Below are 12,017 nucleotides of genomic sequence, written 5' to 3' on the forward strand. Positions count from 1 at the left end.
GCATCAGCTGCTCCGGACGACTGTGTGATCACGCTCTCCATAGCCGATGTGAGTAAGACATTTAAACAGGTCAACATTCACACAGCCGCTGGGCCAGACGGATTACCAGGACGTGTACTCTGAGCATGCGCTGATCAACTGGCAAGTGTCTTCACTGACATTTTCAACCTCTCCCTGACCGAGTCTGTAATAACAACATATTTCAAGCAGACCACCATGTACTGTTGGTTAAGGGCTTGTAAGTAAGCATTTCACAGTAAGGTCTACACATGTTGTATTCGGCGCAGGTGACAAATAAAGTTTGATTTAATTTACCTGATGGGCATGTTTTACCTGATTATTGATAACTGGGTATGTTTGACCTGATTATCTATAAATGAGCATTTTGTACCTTATTTATCTATTATCTTTGGGGATCCTGAGTGGCGCAAGGGTCTAAGGCACTACAGACCCGGGTTCGATCCAGGGCTGTATCACAACCGGCCGTGATTGGGAGTCCCATAGGGCGGCGCACAATTGGCCCAGCGTCATGAGTGTTTGGCCGGAGTAGGCCGTCATTATAAATAAGAATTTGTTCTAAACTGACTTGCCTAGTTACATTTTTAAATCTTTTTACATTTTTAATCTTTAACTGAGCACGTTTGATCTATAAATGGATAATCAACTAGACGTCATTGTTGCACCTTTTAGTGATCATAGTGTGAGATACAGTATATGTTGTCTGTGTGTTTGTGTGCCTTCAGTGTGTTTGTTTGTGTGTCTCAGGAAACCCCCAGGCCAGAGTATGATCAAATCCTACAAGAGAAGAGACGGAATAAGAGCGGGACAAAAAGGAGGAGTGAGGTATTTATTATAATATCTATATAGATAGAGAGATACAGTGGCTTGCAAAAGTATTCACCTCCCTTGGAATTTTTCCTATTGTGTTACCTTACAACCTGGAATTCAAATATATTTTTTTTTGGGGGGGGGGGTTGTATCATTTGATTTACACAACATGCCTACCACTTAGAAAAGGCAAAATATTATTGTGAAACAAGCAAGAAATAAGACAAAAAAAACAGAACTTGAGCGTGCATGATCTACTTTGTAGAGCAACCTTTTTCAGCAATTACAGTTGCAAGTCTCTTGGGGTATGTCTCTATAAGCTTGGCACATCTAGCCACTGGGATTGTTGCCCATTCTTCAAGCCAAACTGCTCCAGCTCCTTCAAGTTGGATTTGTTCCGGTGGTGTACAGCAATCTTTAAGTCACACTACAGATTCTCAATTGGATTGAGGTCTGGGATTTGACTAGGCCATTCCAATACATTTAATTGTTTCCCCATAAACCACTTGAGTGTTGCATTAGCAGTATGCTTAGGATCATTGTCCTGCTGGAAGGTGAACCTCCGTCCCAGTCTCACATCTCTGGAAGACAGAAACAGGTTTCCCTCAAGAATTTCCCTGTATTTAGCGCCATCCATCATTCCTTCAATTCTGACCAGTTTCCCAGTCCCTGCCAATGAAAAACATGGGGATGGTGTTCTCGTGGTGATGAGAGGTGATGGGTTTGCGCCAGACATAGCGTATATCTTGATGGCCAAAAAACTCAATGTTAGTCACATCTGACCAGAGTACCTTCTTCCATATGTTTGAGGAGTTTCCCACATGGCTTTTTCCCACAACACTTTAAGCAATGGCTTTTTTTCTGGCCACTTTTCTGTAAAGCCCAGCTTTGTGGAGTGTATGACTTAAAGTGGACCTAGGGACAGATACTCCAATCTCCGCTGTGGAGCTTTGCAGCTCCTTCAGGGTTATCTTTGGTCTCTTTGTTGCCTCTGATTAATATATATAGATCATGTGAGATCATGTGACACTTAGATTGCACACAGGTGCACTTTATTTAACTAATTATGTGACTTCTGAAGGTAATTGATGGCACCAGATCTTATTTAGGGGCTTCATAGCAAAGGGGGTGAATACATATGCACACACCACTTTTCAATTTTAGATTTTTTTTAAATAAGTTATTTTTTTCATTTCGCTTCACCAATTTTGACTATTTTGTGTATATATGTCCATTACATGAAATCCAAATAAAAAGCCATTTAAATTACGGGTTGTAATGCAACAAAATAGGAAAAACTCCAAGGGGAATAAATACTTTTGCAAGGCACTGTATATAGACATAGATTGATATATACTGTAGATATAGTTATAGATAGAGATATATAGAGCTAGACTACCGGTCAAATGTTTTAGAACACCTACTCATTCAAAGGTTTTTTCTTTATTTTTACTATTTTCTACATTGTAAAACACATATGGAATTATGTACTAACCAAAAAAGTGTTAAACAAATCAAAATATATTTTATATTTGAGATTCTTCAAATAGCCACCCTTTGTCTTGATGACAGCTTTGCACACTTGACATTCTCTCAACCAGCTTCATGTAGCATCAACTACCTCATGAAGCTGGTTGAGAGAATGCCAAGAGTGAGCAAAGCTGTCATCAAGGCAAAAAAACTTTGAAGAATTTCAAATATAAAATATATTTTTATTTGTTTAACACTTTTTGATTGCTACATGGTTCCATGTGTGTTATTTCATAGTTTTGATGTCTTCACTATTATTCTACAATGTAGACAATAGTAAAATAAATAAGAACCCTTGAATGAGTGGGTGTCTCCAAACTTTTGACTGGTACTGTAAGTATATATGGTGTGTGTTAGCATACAGGTGTGTGTGTGATGACATTATGCCTCCTATTATTTGCAGCTGGGTGGAGTGGGGTATGGCGAAGCAGAGGAGGGAGAGAAGGACAAGATGCTCTCACAGGTACAACTGATGGAGGGTGGGAGGGGGGAATGGAAGGAGAGGAGGGAGGGAAAGACATGATGCTCTCACAGGTACAACTGATGGAGGGTGGGAGGGGGGAATGGAGGGAGGGAGGAATGGAATGGAAGGAGGGAAAGACACGATGCTCTCACAGGTACAACTGATGGACAGAGAGAGGAAGGAATGGAAGGAGGGGAGGGAGGGAGGAATGGAAGGAGAGGATGGATGGGATGGGAAGGAGGGAGCGAGGGAAGGAGGGAGCGAGGGAAGGAGGGAAGGAGGAATGGAGGGAGGGAGGAATGGAAGGAGAGGAGGGAGGGAGGAATGGAAGGAGAGGAGGGGCGGGAAGGAGGAATGGAAGGAGAGGAGAGAGGGAGGAATGGAAGCAGAGGATGGAAGGAGGAATGGAAGGAGGGGAGGGAGGGAGAAATGGAAGGAGAGGAGGGGGGGAGGAATGGAAGGAGGGAGGAATGGAAGGAGAGGAGGGGGGAATGGAGGGAGGCATGAAAGGAGGGAGGGAGGAATGGAAGGAGAGGAGGGAGGAATGGAAGGAGAGGAGGGGGGGAATGGAGGGAGGCATGAAAGGAGGGAGGGAGGGAGGAATCGAAGGAGAGGAGGGAGGGAGGGAGGAATGGAGGGAGAGGAGGGAGGGAGGAATGGAAAGAGCAGAGGGAGGGAGGAATGGAAAGAGCGAGTGAGGGAGGGAGTTATGGAAGGAGCGAGGGAGGGAGGGGGAGATAAGTGGTGGGAGGGAGCAAGGGAAGGAGAGAAGGAGATAGGGAAGGATGGAGAAATGGAGGGAGGGTGAGGGAAGGAGAGGGAGGGAAAGAAAGAAGTAGTGGGAGGGAAAGAGAGAGGGGGAGGGAGGTAGGGAAAGAGGGGGAGGGAAGCAGGGAAGGAGAGAGAAAGGGAGGGAGGGAAAGAGAAGTGGTGGGAGGGGAGGAGAGAGGGAGGGAAGGAGGTAAAGAAAGTGGTGGGAGGGAGGGAAGGAGAGCTGTGGTGGGAAGGAAGGAAGGAAGGAAGGAAGGAAGGAAGGAAGGAAGGAAGGAAGGAAGGAAGGAAGGAAGGAAGGAAGGAAGGAAAAGAGAAGTAGTGGAAGGAAAGAGGGTGAGGGAGGGGGGAGAGAAGTGGTGCGAGGGAAGGAGGAGAGGAGGGAGGGAGGGAAAGAGAGAAAGGGAGGAAAAGAAAGAAATGCTAGGAGGGAAGGAGAGAAGCAAGGAGGGAGAGGGGAGAGAAGTGGTGGAGTGGAGGGAGGGAAGGAGATAAGTGGTGGGAGGGAAAGAGAGAAGCAAGGAGGGAGAGGGAAAGAAAGAAGTTGTGGGAGTGGAGGGAGGGAAGGAGAGAAGTGGTGGGAGGGAAGGAGAGAGAGAGAGGGAGGCAGGGAGGGAGGGAAAGAAGTTGTGGGAGGGGAGGGAGGGACAGAGAAGTTGAAGGAGGGAGGGAGGGAGGGAGGGAGGGAGGGAGGGAGGGAGGGAGGGAGGGAGGGAGAAGTGGTGGGCTGGAGAGAGGTTGGGAGGGAAGAGAGAGGGAGGAGTTCCATTGAATTTCTTAAACAAAGCATGCTGACGAGCTCCTACTGTTTTGTTACAGATCAAGCTAACAGAGCTTCCATTGTTTTTATCTGAAGGATGCTAGCAGAGCTTCCATTGTTTTTATCTGAAGGATGAACTGAAGGATGCTAATGCTAAGGATGCTAATGCTAAGGCTTAACTGCAATTTAGTAAATAAACCTGTGTGTGTGTACGTGCGTGTGTGTGTGTGTACGTGCGTGTGTGTGTGTGTACGTGCGTGTGTGTGTGTACGTGCGTGTGTGTGTGCACGTGCGAGGGTGTGTGGGAACCCCTGCTCTGGTTGGTTTAGCCAAAAGCTGCTTACCTTCCGCAGATTACCTCAGATTATATATAGAGAGAGAAGGTAGACTAGCTAGAGAGATGTTGAGACTTTCAGTAAACAGGCACATGATTTCCATGTCAGTATGCGTCTAACCCTAAACCTGTCTGTGTGAGTCTAACCCTGTCAGTATTTTTTATTTTATTTAACCTTTATTTAACCAGGTAGGCAAGTTGAGAACAAGTTCTCATTTACAACTGCGACCTGGCCAAGATAAAGCAAGATAAAGTAAAGCAGTTCGACACATATAACAACACAGTTACACATGGATTAAAACAAACATACAGTCAATAATACAGTAGAAAAATAAGTCTATATACAATGTGAGCAAATGAGGTGAGAAAAGGGAGGTAAAGGCAATAAATAGGCCATGGTGGCGAAGTAAAATATAGCACTGGAATCGTAGATTTGACAGTAGATGAGTGTGCAAAGTAGTAATACTGGGGTGCAAAGGAGCAAAATAAATAAATACAGTAGGGGAAGAGGTAGTTGTTTGGTCTATTTATAGATGGGCTATGTGTAGTGATCTGTGAGCTGCTCTGACAGCTGGTGCTTAAAGCTAGTGAGGGAGATATGTGTTTCCAGTTTCAGAGATTTTTGTAGTTCGTTCCAGTCAATTGCAGCAGAGAACTGGAAGGAGAGGCGGCCAAAGGAGGAATTTGGGGGTGACAAGTGGGATATACCTGCTGGAGCGCGTGCTACAGGTGGGTGCTGCTATGGTGACCAGCGAGCAGAGATAAGGCGGGACTTTACCTAGCAGAGTCTTGTAGATGACCTGGAGCCAGTAGGTTTGGCGACGAGTATGAAGCGAGGGCCAGCCAACCGGAGTGTACAGGTCGCAGTGGTGGGTAGTATATGGGGCTTTGGTGACAAAACGGATGGCACTGTGATAGGCTGCATCCAATTTGTTGAGTAGGGTGTTGGAGGCTATTTTGTAAATTACATCGCCGAAGTCAAGGATCTGTAAGATGGTCAGTTTTACGGGGGTATATTTGGCAGCATGGGTGAAGGATGTTTTGTGTGTTTGACTTGTATTTAAGAGCAGTTGGAGGCCAAGGAAGGAGAGTTGTATGGCATTGAAGCTCATTTGGAGGGTTGTTAACAGTGTCCAAAGAAGGGCCAGAAATATACATAATGGTGTCGTCTGCGTAGAGGTGGATCAGAGAATCACCAGCAGCAAGAGCGACATCATTGATGTATACAGAGAAGAGAGTCGGCCCAAGAATTTAACCCTGTGGCATCCCCATAGAGATTGCCAGAGGCCCAGACAACAGGCCCTCAGATTTGACAGACTGAACTCTGTCGGAGAAGTAGTTGGTGAACCAGGCGAGACAATCATTTGAGAAACCAAGGCTATCGAGTCTGCCGATGAGGATGTGGTGATTAACAGAGTCGAAGCCTTGGCCAGGTCAATGAAGACGGCTGCACAGTATTGTTTCTTATCGATGGCGGATAAAGATATCGTTTAGGACCTTGAGCGTGGCTGAGGTGCATCCATGACCAGCTCTGAAACTAGATTGCATAGCGGAGAAGGTACAGTAGGATTCAAAATGGTCGGTGATCTGTCTGTTAACTTGGCTTTTGAAGACCTTAGAAAGGCAGGGTAGGATAGATATAGGTCTGTAGTAGTTTGGGTCAAGAGCGTCCGCAACTTTGAAGAGGGGGATGACAGCAGTTGCTTTCCAATCTTTGGGAATCTCAGACAACACGAAAGAGAGGTTGAACAGGCTAGTAATAGGGGTTGCAACAATTGTGGCAGATAATTTTAGAAAGAAAGGGTCCAATATGTCTAGCCCGGCTGATTTGTGGGGGTCCAGATTTTGCAGATCTTTCAGAACATCAGCTGACTGGATTTGGGAGAAGGAGAAATGGGGAAGGCTTGGGCGAGTTGCTGTGGGGGTGCAGTGCTGTTGACCGGGGTAGCCAGGTGGAAAGCAAGGCCAGCCGTAGAAAAATGCTTATTGAAATTCTCAATTATGATGGATTTATCAGTGGTGACAGTGTTTCCTATCTTCAGTGCAGTGGGCAGCTGGGAGGAGGTGCACTTATTCTCCATGGAGTTTACGATGTCCTAGAACGTTTTTGAGTTTGTGTTGTAGGAAGCAAATTTCTGCTTGAAAAAGCTAGCCCTGGCTTTTCTAACTGCCTGTGTATATTGGTTTCTAGCTTCCCTGAAAAGTTTCATTTCATGGGGGCTGTTCAATGCCAATGCAGAACGCCACAGGATGTTTTTGTGTTGGTTAAGGGCAGTCAGGTCTGGAGAGAACCTAAGGCTGTATCTGTTCCTGGTTTTAAATTTCTTGAATGGGGCATGCTTATTTAAGATGGTGAGGAAGGCATTTTTAAAGAATAACCAGGCATCCTCTACTGACGGGATGAGGTCAATATCCTTCTAGGATACCTGGGCCAGGTCGATTAGAAAGGCCTGCTCGCTGAAGTGTTTCAGGGAGCGTTTGATAGTGATGAGTGGAGGTTGTGTGACCGCTGACCCATTACGGATGCAGGCAATGAGGCAGTGATCGCTGAGATCTTGGTTGAAAGTTGGTTAGGATGATATCTATGAGGGTGCCCATGTTTACGGCTTTGGGGTTGTACCTGGTTGGTTCATTGATAATTTGTGTGAGATTGAAGGCATCAAGTTTAGATTGTAGGATGGCCGGGGTGTTAAGCATGTCACAGTTTAGGTCACCTAGCAGCACGAGCTCTGAAGATAGATGGGGAAAATCAGTTCACATATGGTATCCAGAGCACAGCTGGGGGCAGAGGGTGGTCTATTGCAGGCGGCTCTTGTGAGAGACTTGTTTTTAGAGAGTTGGATTTTTAAAAGTAGAAGTTCAAATGGTTTGGATACAAACATGGATAGCAGGACAGAACTCTGCAGGCTATCTCTGCAGTAGATTGCAACACCGCCCCCTTTGGCCGTTCTATCTTGTCTGAAAATGTTGTAGTTAGGGATGGAGATGTCAGAGTTATTGGTGGTCTACCTAAGCCAGGATTCAGACACGGCTAATACATCCGGGTTGGCAGAGTGTGCTAAAGCAGTGAATAAAACTTAGGGAGGAGGCTTCTAATGTTAACATGCATGAAACCAAGGCTTTTATAATTACAGAAGTCATCAAAAGAGAGCTCCTGGGGAATAGGGCCTTGATTCACCTCTACATCACCAGAGGAACAGAGGAGGAGTAGGATAAGGGTACGGCAAAAAGCTATGAGAATTGAACGTTTAGGAAGTCCGGAACAGAGTAAAAGGAGCAAGTTTCGATAAAATAGATTCAAGGTATAGTGTACAGACAAAGGTATGGTAGGATGTGAATACAGTGGAGGTAAACATAGTCATTTAGTGATGATGAAAGAGATATTGTCTCTAGAAATATAATTGAAACCAGGTGATGTCATCGCATGTGTGGGTGGAGGAACTGAAGGGTTGGATAAGGTATAATGAACAGGGCTAGAGGCTCTGCAGTGAAATAAGCCAATAAACACTAACCAGAAGAGCAATGGACAAGGCATATTGACATTAAGGAGAGGCATGCTTAGTCGAGTGATCATAAGGGTCCAGTGAGTAGTGAGGTTGGTTGGGATAACGGCGATTCAGACAGCTAGCCGAGCCATCGGTAGCAAGCTAGCAGAAGATGGAGGTCTGTTTATAGCCACCCCATGCGTTTTCGTCGGTAGATTAGAGGGGTTCCGTGTGGTAGAGGGGACTAACCCGGTCAGTGCGAGTCCAACTGGAACCCTGTCAGTAACTCCAACCGTAAACCTGTCAGTAACTCCAACCGTAACCCTGTCAGTAACTCCAACCGTAACCCTGTCAGTGACTCCAACCGTAACCCTATCAGTGACTCCAACCGTAACCCTGACAGTGTGAGTCCAACCGTAACCCTGTCAGTAACTCCAACCGTAACCCTGTCAGTAACTCCAACCATAACCCTGTCAGTGTGACTCCAACCGTAACCCTGTCAGAGTGAGTCCAACCGTAACCCTGTCAGTGACTCCAACCGTAACCCTGTCAGTGTGAGTCCAACCATAACCCTGTCAGCGCGAGTCCAACCGTAACCCTGTCAGTGCGAGTCCAACCGTAACCCTGTCAGTGTGAGTCCAACAGTAACCCTGTCAGTGTGAGTCCAACCATAACCCTGTCAGTGTGAGTCCAACCATAACCCTGTCAGTGTGAGTCCAACCGTAACCCTGTCAGTGTGAGTCCAACCGTAACCCTGTCAGTGTGAGTCCAACCGTAACCCTGTCAGTGTGAGTCCAACCGTAACCCTGTCAGTGTGAGTCCAACCGTAACCCTGTCAGTGTGAGTCTAACCGTAACCCTGTCAGTGACTCCAACCGTAACCCTGTCAGTGTGAGTCCAACCGTAACCCTGTCAGTAACTCCGACCGTCACCCTGTCAGTGTGACTCCAACCGTAACCCTGTCAGTGACTCCAACCGTAACCCTGTCAGTGACTCCAACCGTAACCCTGTCAGTGTGAGTCCAACCGTAACCCTGTCAGTAATCCCAACCATAACCCTGTCAGTAACTCCAACCGTAACCCTGTCAGTAACTCCAACCGTAACCCTGTCAGTGACTCCAACTGTAACCCTGTCAGTGTGAGTCCAACCGTAACCCTGTCAGTGCGAGTCCAACCGTAACCCTGTCAGTGCGAGTCCAACCGTAACCCTGTCAGTGCGAGTCCAACCGTAACCCTGTCAGTGCGAGTCCAACCGTAACCCTGTCAGTGCGAGTCCAACCGTAACCCTGTCAGTGCAAGTCCAACCGTAACCCTGTCAGTGACTCCAACCGTAACCCTGTCAGTGTGAGTCCAACCGTAACCCTGTCAGTGTGAGTCCAACCGTAACCCTGTCAGTGACTCCAACCGTAACCCTGTCAGTGTGAGTCCAACCGTAACCCTGTCAGTGTGAGTCTAACCCTGACGGTGCGAGTCTAACCCTGTCAGTGTGAGTCCAACCCTGTCGGTGTGAGTCCAACCCTGTCAGTGTGAGTCCAACCGTAACCCTGTCAGTGTGAGTCCAACCGTAACCCTGTCAGTGTGAGTCCCACCGTAACCCTGTCAGTGTGAGTCCAACCGTAACCCTGTCAGTGTGAGTCCAACCATAACCCTGTCAGTGTGAGTCCAACCGTGACCCTGTCAGTGTGAGTCTAACCGTAACCCTGTCAGTGACTCCAACCGTAACCCTGTCAGTGTGAGTCCAAACGTAACCCTGTCAGTGCGAGTCCAACCGTAACCCTGTCAGTGTGAGTCCAACCGTAACCCTGTCAGTGTGAGTCCAACCATAACCCTGTCAGTGTGAGTCCAACCGTAACCCTGTCAGTGTGAGTCCAAACGTAACCCTGTCAGTGACTCCAACCGTAACCCTGTCAGTGTGAGTCCAACCGTAACCCTGTCAGTGTGAGTCTAACCCTGACGGTGCGAGTCTAACCCTGTCAGTGTGAGTCCAACCCTGTCGGTGCGAGTCCAACCCTGTCGGTGCGAGTCCAACCCTGTCAGTGTGAGTCCAACCCTGTCAGTGTGAGTCCAACCGTAACCCTGTCAGTGTGAGTCCAACCGTAACCCTGTCAGTGTGAGTCCCACCGTAACCCTGTCAGTGTGAGTCCAACTCGTAACCCTGTCAGTGTGAGTCCAACCATAACCCTGTCAGTGTGAGTCCAACCGTGACCCTGTCAGTGTGAGTCTAACCGTAACCCTGTCAGTGACTCCAACCGTAACCCTGTCAGTGTGAGTCCAAACGTAACCCTGTCAGTGCGAGTCCAACCGTAACCCTGTCAGTGTGAGTCCAACCGTAACCCTGTCAGTGTGAGTCCAACCATAACCCGGTCAGTGTGAGTCCAACCGTAACCCTGTCAGTGTGAGTCCAACCGTAACCCTGTCAGTGTGAGTCTAACCGTAACCCTGTCAGTGTGAGTCCAACCGTAACCCTGTCAGTGTGAGTCTAACCGTAACCCTGTCAGTGACTCCATCCATAACCCTGTCAGTGAGAGTCCAACCGTAACCCTGTCAGTGACTCCAACCATAACTCTGTCAGTGTGAGTCCAAACGTAACCCTGTCAGTGCGAGTCCAACCGTAACCCTGTCAGTGTGAGTCTAACCGTAACCCTGTCAGTAACTCCGACCGTAACCCTGTCAGTGCGAGTCCAACCGTAACCCTGTCAGTGACTCCATCGGTAACCCTGTCAGTATGAGTCCAACCGTAACCCTGTCAGTGACTCCAACCATAACCCTGTCAGTGCGACTCCAACCGTAACCCTGTCAGTGACTCCAACCGTAACCCTGTCAGTGACTCCAACCGTAACCCTGTCAGTGACTCCAACTGTAACCCTGTCAGTGTGAGTCCAACCGTAACCCTGTCAGTGACTCCAACCGTAACCCTGTCAGTGTGAGTCCAACCATAACCCTGTCAGTGACTCCAACTGTAACCCTGTCAGTGTGAGTCCAACCGTAACCCTGTCAGTGACTCCAACTGTAACCCTGTCAGTGTGAGTCCAAACCTGTCGGTGCGAGTCCAACCCTGTCAGTGCGAGTCCAACCCTGTCAGTGTGAGTCCAACCCTGTCAGTGTGAGTCCAACCGTAACCCTGTCAGTGTGAGTCTAACCGTAACCCTGTCAGTGACTCCAACCATAACCCTGTCAGTGTGAGTCCAACCGTAACCCTGTCAGTGTGAGTCCAACCGTAACCCTGTCAGTGTGAGTCCAACCGTAACCCTGTCAGTGTGAGTCCAACCGTAACCCTGTCAGTGTGAGTCTAACCGTAACCCTGTGAGTAACTCCTACCGTAACCCTGTCAGTGCGAGTCCAACCGTAACCCTGTCAGTGACTCCATCCGTAACCCTGTCAGTGTGAGTCCAACCCTAACCCTGTCAGTGACTCCAACCGTAACCCTGTCAGTGACTCCAACCGTAACCCTGTCAGTGACTCCAACCGTAACCCTGTCAGTGTGAGTCCAACCGTAACCCTGTCAGTAACTCCAACCATAACCCTGTCAGTAACTCCAACCGTAACCCTGTAAGTGCAAGTCCAACCGTAACCCTGTCAGTGACTCCAACCGTAACCCTGTCAGTAACTCCAACCGTAACCCTGTCAGTGTGAGTCCAACCATAACCCTGTCAGTGTGAGTCCAACCCTGTCGGTGCGAGTCCAACCCTGTCAGTGTGAGTCCAACCCTGTCAGTGTGAGTCCAACCGTAACCCTGTCAGTGTGAGTCCAACCGTAACCCTGTCAGTGTGAGTCCCACCGTAACCCTGTCAGTGTGAGTCCAACCGTAACCCTGTCAGTGTGAGTCCAACCATAACCCTGTCAGTGTG

General features: G+C 47.9%; 1 protein-coding gene across 2 annotated transcripts in view; it reads left to right on the forward strand.

Annotated features, from left to right (window-relative positions):
• The window catches only part of LOC110522685 (anoctamin-1-like), a 335,378-nt gene that overhangs the window by 182,224 nt on the left and 141,137 nt on the right, over window positions 1-12,017 (forward strand). For both annotated transcript variants that reach the window (XM_090230797.1, XM_090230796.1), the window contains 2 exons: window positions 766-843; window positions 2,762-2,821. In XM_090230797.1, the coding sequence (XP_090086923.1) occupies window positions 766-843; window positions 2,762-2,821 (138 nt within the window). The remainder of the gene's footprint in view (window positions 1-765; window positions 844-2,761; window positions 2,822-12,017) is intronic.

The sequence above is a fragment of the Oncorhynchus mykiss genome, chromosome 4 (genome assembly GCF_057628025.1).
Source record: "Oncorhynchus mykiss isolate SJ-2025 chromosome 4, ASM5762802v1, whole genome shotgun sequence".
Lineage (NCBI taxonomy): Eukaryota > Metazoa > Chordata > Actinopteri > Salmoniformes > Salmonidae > Oncorhynchus > Oncorhynchus mykiss.